This window comes from Bombina bombina, chromosome 4 (assembly GCF_027579735.1).
Source record: "Bombina bombina isolate aBomBom1 chromosome 4, aBomBom1.pri, whole genome shotgun sequence".
Taxonomy (NCBI): Eukaryota; Metazoa; Chordata; class Amphibia; order Anura; family Bombinatoridae; genus Bombina; species Bombina bombina.
Window position 1 is genome coordinate 816,590,422 of NC_069502.1, and position 9,283 is coordinate 816,599,704.

Consider the following 9,283-nt stretch of genomic DNA (forward strand, 5'->3'; position numbering starts at 1 on the left):
CCTCCCACCCGGTCAAACGGCACCATCGGCACCATCGCTACCAGTGCAGAGAGGGCCACAGAGTGGCTCTCTCTGCATCGGAAGCTTGTAAAGGGGTATTGCAGGATGCCTCCATATCGAGGCATCACTGCAATACCCTCAGAGCTGCTGGAAGTGGTTGTGATCACTTCCAGCACTCTGTTAGACAACTGACGTACCAGGTACGTCCATTGTCATTAACTGCTTGTTAATGCATGACGTACCTGGTACGTCAGTTGTCATTAAGGGGTTAAAATAAAAAAACTTCTTGATTGAAGAAACTAACACTAACACCTCACTTTACCTCTTCCTAGTACAAACACAGGCAAAGAGAATGACTGGGGGTGGAGGGAAGGGAGGAACAATATATACAGCTCTGCTGTGGTGCTCTTTGCCACTTCCTGTTAGCAGGAGGATAATATCCCACAAGTAAGGAAGAAATCCGTGGACTCGTCATATCTTGTAGAAGAAACTAATCTGAAAACATACTAGTCTAAAAATTAAAACCATTATTTAACTCAGTCTTACTGACTAGTGATTTAAATCAAATCCACCATGGGGTCACCTCATAAACGCTTAAGGTGCAGAAGTTGCCTCAAACAGCTCATAAACTGCATGCCCCAGGGGGTCACATGCAGTCATCATCAGCACTTGGTATTGTGTGATTGACAACTACATGCCACCCTCTGCACTTAGGAGCTCTGATTTCTGTTAATATGAGTTTTCTGATGCCTAAAAAGATTTGATTTCCAAGTAAAATATTTTCCACAGTCAGAACATGAAAATCCTTTCTCCCCTGTATGAATTGTCTGATGCGTAATAAGAGTTGATTTCCGAATAAAACATTTCCCACATTTAGAACATGAAAATTCTTTCTTCCCTGTATGAGTTTTCTGATGCATAATAAGATTTGATTTCGTAGTAAAACATTTCCCACAGTCAGAGCATGAAAATCTTTTCCCTCCTGTATGAGTTTTCTGATGCGTAATAAGATATGATTTCATAGTAAAACATTTTCCACAGTCAGAACAAGAAAATGCTTTCTCCCCTGTATGAATTTTCTGATGTCTAATAAGAGTTTGTTTCAGAGTAAAACATTTCCCACAGTCTGAACATGAAAATCTTTTCTCTCCTGTATGAATTTTCTGATGCGTAATAAGATATGATTTCAGAGCAAAATATTTTCCGCAGTCAGAACATGAAAATGGTTTCTCCCCTGTATGAATTTTTTGATGCGTAATAAGATTTGATTTCTTAGTAAAACATTTTCCACAGCCAGAACATGAAAATCCTTTTCCTGCTGTATAAATTTGTAGATGTTTAAAAAGATGTGATTTCTTAAGAAAACATTTCCCACAATCTGCACTCTGATCATGACTAGGATTATTGCAGTTTGTGAATTCACCTGTCAATAAGAAACATATCATGAGAACATATAAACTGTTCTGATTTCGTTAGTCCCCTACACTTGTAGTAGATACTGTGACAACTAGACATTTCACAGCTTTCATGCTAAGGCTTAAAGTGATGGTAAATCCTAGCATTTGTGAAACGCTAAAATTTACCATTGGAACAAATAAAGGGGACTTTCATTCATGAAGTATAAAATACTTCATGATGAAAGCTTCTTTATTTGTTCCAAGTGTTCGCCATTTTCAGCTGCTAAAGGCAGCCCACCATCAGAATGCTATGTCCCCTATTTGGCTGAGAGGTGAAGTATTTTATACTTCATGAATGAAAGTCCCCTTAATTTGTTCACAAACGCTAGGATTTAACATCACTTTAAGGACAGTTTACTGGACATTACAGACTATTTCTAAGAATTTTCACTTAGTCAAAGACCGAACTAAATTAACCCCTTAAGGACCAGCGACGTACCCTGTATGTCACAGGCATTTTTTTGGGACTTGATTGTTTTATAGCGCGGTCTTGCAACCAGCATTGTGACTGCTCTATTCCACAAAGCCTGCTGGAGGGAGGGCATTAATAGCGTGTTCTTGCTAGACTTGTGCTATTATGTCCGGAAAAAACCCTTAACGACCAGTAACATACAGGGTACATTGTGGTCATTAAGGGGTTAAAATGAATGATGTTTTTAAAATCAATGTTTTTCTACCTAATGTATCATGTCCTTTTAAAATTGAGTCTTTTAGTAATACAATTATTTCAGTCCATAAACTAATCTTTATAACTACTGCTTGTGTTTAAAACAAAGATGACTCTAGAACAACAAAAACAAAGAAAATAGCCCCAGGTGGTGTAGTATATCTAAGCAATATATAAAATTTTCATCTGAGAGAAGAATCTCACTCACGTGTCAACTACACCTTCTGGGATAATTAGCAGCTCCCCAGCCAACTGTATTACTCAGGCAATTCTATTATATCATATAGATGATGAGGATTATTTAGCTGAAAAGGCTTAAAGACCCCAATACAGCTAAACAAAAAGATATCAACCTGTGACAAATCTCCATGTACACTCACACCTTAGACACGTCACACACGTACACTCACCTGCACCCTGCATCCCTCAGACATGTCACACACATACACTCACCTATATTGTCATATATTTCCTGCTCTGGTGGTTCTGGCATATTTCTTAGCCACTGATCTTCTGTTTGTTCTGTGTTGCATGAAATCTTAGCAACATTTTCACCTGGAAAAAAAGAGTAAATATATAAATTTCTGTTATCTCTTTTTTAAAAAAATGTTTAAAACAAAATGTGAAAAATTCTGTAATATAAGTTAAATATGCCTCAGCCTTCATCACTAGCAGTCACATCAGTAGGAAACATTCCATATAATGACATTAGCACAACAGTAAATACAGGTGGCAAGCAATAAAGCGAGTTAGATAGGAATAACATAAATTATGCTTAACAGAAAATTTCCTTTCCTTCTGTACAGGGAGAGTCCACAGCTGCATTCCTTTCTCCTGAAGGCTGCTTCAACAGGAGCAAAAACGCATTAAAAATTTAGGATAAAGAATGTAAGGAGGACCAGGTAGCCGCCCTACAAATCTGATCCATAGAGGCCCCATTTTTGAAGACCCAAGAGGACGTCACTGCTCTCGTAGAATGAGCCGTAATCCTCTGAGGAGGCTTGTGTCCCACTGTCTTATAAGCCATACATATAAGCAGCATAAATCACATAAACAAATATGATTAACATCCCACTGTTCAACAATCCCCTTCAGGAGATATTAACCCTTGATTTCATAAAGATAAAGGAGTCCCACTCTGACCCTGTCTTCTAGCATTAACATATGTGTAAACAAATGAAACGATCTTGCTGGAATCTATGCCGTGGAACAAAAACACGGTCCTTCAAGTGTGACAGACTGTAGCATCGCTTCTGACATGGACTTGAGTGATGAAAAGCAGGCAGTGAAACTCGTCAATACTGATTGCTTAGGAGCTGTTAATATGAGTCTGGATGGTTTCGCAGAAAGACTCTCTCTGCATCTCCAGACTCTAACTTTCATCAATGCTCTCACTGAGAGGCTGACAAGACTACTTAAAACTCCAATCCCATATTGAAGGGTAGATACCCTTCCTAAGGAATTACTCTGAAATCTTCTGACACTTCTCTGCCAACCTCCTGTGACGAAAGGCAAATAATGACTGGGGGATGAGAGAAGTGGGGGAGGTATTTAAGCCTTTGCCTGGGGTGTCTTTGCCTCCTCCTGGTGGCCAGGTTCAGTATTTCCCACAAGTAAGGAATGCAGTTGTGGACTCTCCCTATATTAAGAAGGAAAAGTTACTTTATAGCTGCAAATACAGCCTCATTGTAACCAATCACAATTCCTATGTGAGACTTATTACAGAGTTTTAAAAATAACATCCATTTTCCATTGCTTATTAAAACCTCACTATAGCCCATTTAATTTTTTTAACATGTATTACCTGGGAGAGAGAATGTACCACAGTAATATGATAGAAACATCAGATATATAAAAGGGATTTAGTTCAATACAAAAGTATTTTCTACTTCAATAAAAGAGGAAAAGGAATAGATATAATGGAAATTAGCAAGTTTAACCTTCTAACTGCTGAACCATTTAATACCCTTGTGCTGAAGAAGATTTAAGTTTTTTGCATTCATTGTATTAAGAATTCAGCCCTACATAAGTTATATCACAATCACCACAAATAACAGGTGAGTTTTCATCTATGTGTTTTATTAAGCGGGCATTTATTGAGACACATCATATACACTTACTCACAGAGACATGTCACACAGGTACACACACCTGTGACCTGTTTCCCTCAGACACATTACACACGTACACTCAGCTGTGCCCTGTGTCCCTTACATGTCACACACATACACTCACCCTTTTTCCTGTCAAGGTATATGTAAGGTTAATAAATATATATTTTAATCATATATTTCAAGATTAATAAATATATATCTTTAATCAGATATTTTGCTGGTCAGTAGAAAATGACTCATTTCATTCAGAAGGGCTGACCTCAACCATGTTTAATTCTCCCCCACTTTTTCAATTACACAGGAAACTCATAAAGATTACTTTAAAAGAGACATTCCTAGCTAAAGTGAGAACAATAGAGCATTTGGTTTAATTAAAATAACAACAATTTCAGAAACCATATGTGTGATTGCTTGGGAATGTGAGATAAAATCTATTTACCCCTCCCAATGTACCTAAGAGTCTAACTCAGGTGACAAATCTTGTGCGAATTTCAGCATTACACTTAGGTGCAAAAGACCCCATGTGGTGAGTAAAAGACAAAGAGTCTGGGAACTGAGTTAGAAGAAAGAGCAGTGAAGACCTTAGGATAACACAGAGAAAGCAGTGTGGGTTGAAGAATTAACATTTACAACCCCTGTATAACACAGATAAAAATAAATACATTTTTTTGCAAAGGGAACAATACTAGTTTCATGTGTGTTTGGAATAATTCAAATAGCCCATATATGTATATATATATGTTGAAATAGTACGTTTTATATTAAATAAATAATTGCTGCAGTTAATAGATACATGAAAAATAGATTCAAACTGTAATAATCCCATTATTTAATTATATGTAACATAAATTTTTCTATTTTTCAGATGGAATGCCTGCATGGGATATCTTAATCATGTCATATGATTATATACACTAGATGTTTTTGAAAGTTTAAACACAACTCTGAAAACATTTTAGATGTATAAATGCCATTAATTTCAGAAACAGGATACATTATTTTAATATAATATACTGTATTTCATATCAAAATGATCAGAAAATTCATAAGATATTACTTATCCAAAACAAATATTGTGAGTAGTTGTTGCAGTAAATTATGATAAAATGAATAACCATGTTATGAGAATAATTAACTTGTCAAAAATGCTTAAGAAATGTAAAAGTGAATTTGTTTTGTCTGTATGCCTGCTGCCACCTAGGGGCCAATACCGGTAGGACAGTTAAGGGAATTTAACTGTTCAAAAGATGCGTTGCCATGGTAAACATGCTTCAACTCTAAGGGCGGACCAGGGACAAGCACGAGGGCCAATCCAATCAGGTATTCCAAATAGCCAATCAGAAGGGACCAGGAGGGCCACCCATAATTTACCCATGATGGGAAACTGCTAAAAAGTGAATGCAATAGAGAGAAGCACAGATTCTGCTGAGCTAAATGGTAACTGGATGCTGGGCGTGAAAAAGACCATTTTACTTTGGCAAAGCTGATCTACCACTTTCTCACTGATTGCGATATACACTTATTGGTGATCTGAGGTAAAATAATTCCTATTAAGGAATATTGGATATCAACTGCTCTTTACCCTGGTAACGTATTCAAGGTTATTGGTAAGACTATTAGTTAAATTCTAAGTCACTACAGTTTAAAGTACAGTTAAAAGATTTAAAGAAGCAGTTTTTATTTCAAGTCAATATTTTATAAGCATAGGTATTGTTTAAATTTGTATCTGGTAGGCTAAGTAATTTATCTGTGAAAGTCCTGTTGTTTTAATAGAAGTGTATATTGTATTATTGTTTAAGTTAGCACTGTAAATCATATTGCTGAATGTTTGTAGCTGCTACTTTAAGTCTCATTGTAATATTTTAAATGCAGCTCTGAATGAAAGGTTGGTTTAAAAGATACATTTTTCTGGGCTTTGTTAGAAGGATAGCATATCTTAATAATTGGTTTTAACGTGTATAATAGTATTTCATATTCTGGTATTACAAATATATTTCAAAATGTTCATGGATATTAACTAAATAAAATAATTCAGATATTTATATTAATTGTATGGTTTCTAGTAGATGCATGTTGGTTAAGGGTTTCTATTCTAAGTTTAGTTATTATTTGTATTGTGTTATAACCCTACCATAAGCTGATATATTATTTGGAGAGCACTACTTAGATTTTCATAAATATACTGACATAATATATTGGAGGCACTGTTTGAGATTTATTAAAATCCATCATATTGATATAATATATTTGTAGTAAATAGAAATTATTATAAAAGAGAGAAAAAGTTTCATATTTCGATATTAATATTTTGAAGATATAATTTTTGAAAAATTGAAATATTGATTTTCATATTTCGAGATTGATATTAATATCTTGAAATATTATTAAAGATTAATTTTTGAAAGATTAATAAAAAATATTAATTTTTCATATTTCAAAATTAATCAAAATATTAATTTTTCATATTTTCAAAGTTAATCAAAAATATTAATTTTTCATATTTTGAAATATTAATTTTTCATTTTTCAAAATTAATATTATTTAAAAAAAATATATATATAATAAAAAAAAAATATATATATATATATATCATTTTTTTTTCTCTCTTTTTATTGGCAAAAATTATATTAGCGTTTTAATTTAACTGAATACTAAACCAATATAATAATGTCTGTAGCCAGAAGTGACTCATTTAATTCTATACATAGCGATGAAAATGGTCCCATTACAATACCCATTACTAAAGGTCAGGTCCTTAAGAAAGATATCTTAAGTTACATTAAAGGGAAGTTTAATATTGCGGGTGAATTAAATGATTTTATGGATATGCTTGAAACTAGGGCTAAAGCTATTACCGTTAACAATAATATGTGGAATGAAGAGAATGAATTCTTCCAGGAATTATTAATGATTAATCAATGCAAGACTCTCAAAAAGCGAGACTAACTAATACTAAAATCTTGGCCCCTTTTAATATGCATTATTGACGAAATGTCGTTTTGTGTCCTAGACAAACGATTGCAAATACAGGAGCTAGAAGGTAGTATTCGTTCCTCACGCAGACGTGAAGAGGATTTAAAAATAGCTAAAAATAAAATGGATGAATTTGCCCAAAACCTAACCGCCTTAGATAAGCATAACATAGACTTACTCGCACAGATACAAGATTTAAATAAACAGCTTGCGCAAAGCCAGAGAGAAGTAAGCGATTTAAAAAGGTCATATCGCCATAATGAAAACCCTTATATTAACAGTGAGAATAATGCAGATAATGCTAACTCCTTTAGCGAACGCGTCAGGGACGAGGTACAGAAATATATGGAACAGTATAGACAAATGACCCCTAATGGGTCAGAAATAGATTTCCCAAATAGGCAGTCACCTCATGATATAAATCCAGAGGACTGCTGTAACGCAGCTGGTGCGGGGGAGGGAAACTCTAACAGAGAATCCCAAAGTAAGTCTGATAAAGTATATGATTCCCATAAAATAATCACCTTCGTACAACGTGCAGTACCTATATTCTCCAATAAGGGAACAACATTTGTAATTGATCATTTAGAGGCTTTTGAAAATGCGTTAGCTATAATGAATGTTACAAGTGAGAAATTGAAAATTGAATTTCTGCCTTGGGTATTTGACAGTAAACATCACAAATTCTTTGCTTCACTAAAGGATATGAATATTCATTCCTGGAGTGGGATAAAACGACAATGCAGAAAAGAATTCGGGCAATATCGCACTAAAACTGCCACGAAAATAGCGGTTGGTTTAAAGTGTCGTGCTAATCAGAGTCCAATCGAATTCCTTTCTGAATTGAAAAGTGCGTACAGTATGGCTGAAGATAATCCCAGATTTGATGGCTCAGAATTTGTAAATTTATTTTTTGAAGCACTGCCTACAACCATCAAAATTAACTTAGCTAGAGATTTTGATGAGGACTGCTCATTAGAATGGCTGATCAAAGAGAGTACAAAATTATACTCTATTCAGCAATCCAGTGAACAGGGGGTGAAAAAGGAGTCAAAACCCAAAATTGTAGCAGAAACTAGGGTGTCACCTAGCCCCCTCAATTTGGAGTCTAAAAAGAGAACCTATGCGGAGGTGGCCAGTCAAAACAGGCCATCTCCACAGAGGTTTAACGCTGCCCCCTCCCCTACACGGGTTGAGGCGCAGGGAGACAATAATCAAAGTGGGGGACATAATCAGGTGAATAATTACTCACAAAGAGAATACTCACCAAATAATTGGTATCCGCGCAAGGGTAGATACAATAGACGGCGAAGATATTCTCAGGGTAACCAAACACCCCAGGTATATAATGCTCCCCAAAGTACTAATACTGAACAAGCTGAACCCCAGGGGCAACCACGCCAGAATAGAAATAGCGGCCCTGATTCTGAGGGAACCCAATGGTCCAGGAATCATTATCATGGGGCACCAAGAGATAGGCCCAGGGGTAGAGGTAACTTGTACAATCAGGTAGATATGCTGTTTACCCAGTTAAATCGGTTGAGCGAACAATTCGCTAATATGAGTCAACCTTCTACGGCTCAGCAACCGAACAATACTTTTTTAGGGGTACAGCCAGTGGTCAGCAGTGGACCACAGGCACAACCATAAATACTCACAGAAAGTATTGCACCCTATAGTGCAAATGTAGCAAACTAGGAATATTATGGTGTCCTAGTACACATATCCACCCAAGAGGCACTGTCGTGATGTAAGGTGAACTTCAGGTGTATAAGATGGACGTCAGGATGATAAAAAAGAAGAGAGCTCCAGTATCGATATAAAAATATTTAATTAAAAAGATAAAAGTGAACATACACAGATCTACAATGACATCTGTTGTGAAATTGCTACGCGTTTCTAAGCGTTAACCACGCTTTTTCCTCAGGCAAATGATACTGAATGTACTGGAGTCTCTTACATATATACCCCTGTATGGGCTTAATGGAATCAGCTGTAGCTCATTAGAACAAGTGCTGCATAGGTTAACTCCCTTGATATTCTAACCGGATGTTTACAGAAACCCACATAAT

The 9,283-nt window shown here is 35.7% G+C and overlaps 1 protein-coding gene across 2 annotated transcripts in view; it reads right to left on the reverse strand.

Moving 5' to 3' along the window:
* Positions 1–512: 512 nt before the first annotated feature.
* Positions 513–9,283, reverse strand: part of LOC128657096 (oocyte zinc finger protein XlCOF7.1-like) — a 47,369-nt gene continuing 38,598 nt past the window's right edge. For both annotated transcript variants that reach the window (XM_053711342.1, XM_053711341.1), the window contains 2 exons: positions 2,578–2,679; positions 513–1,423 (listed from right to left, as the gene is read on the reverse strand). In XM_053711342.1, the coding sequence (XP_053567317.1) occupies positions 711–1,423; positions 2,578–2,679 (815 nt within the window). In that variant the 3' untranslated portion in view covers positions 513–710. The remainder of the gene's footprint in view (positions 1,424–2,577; positions 2,680–9,283) is intronic.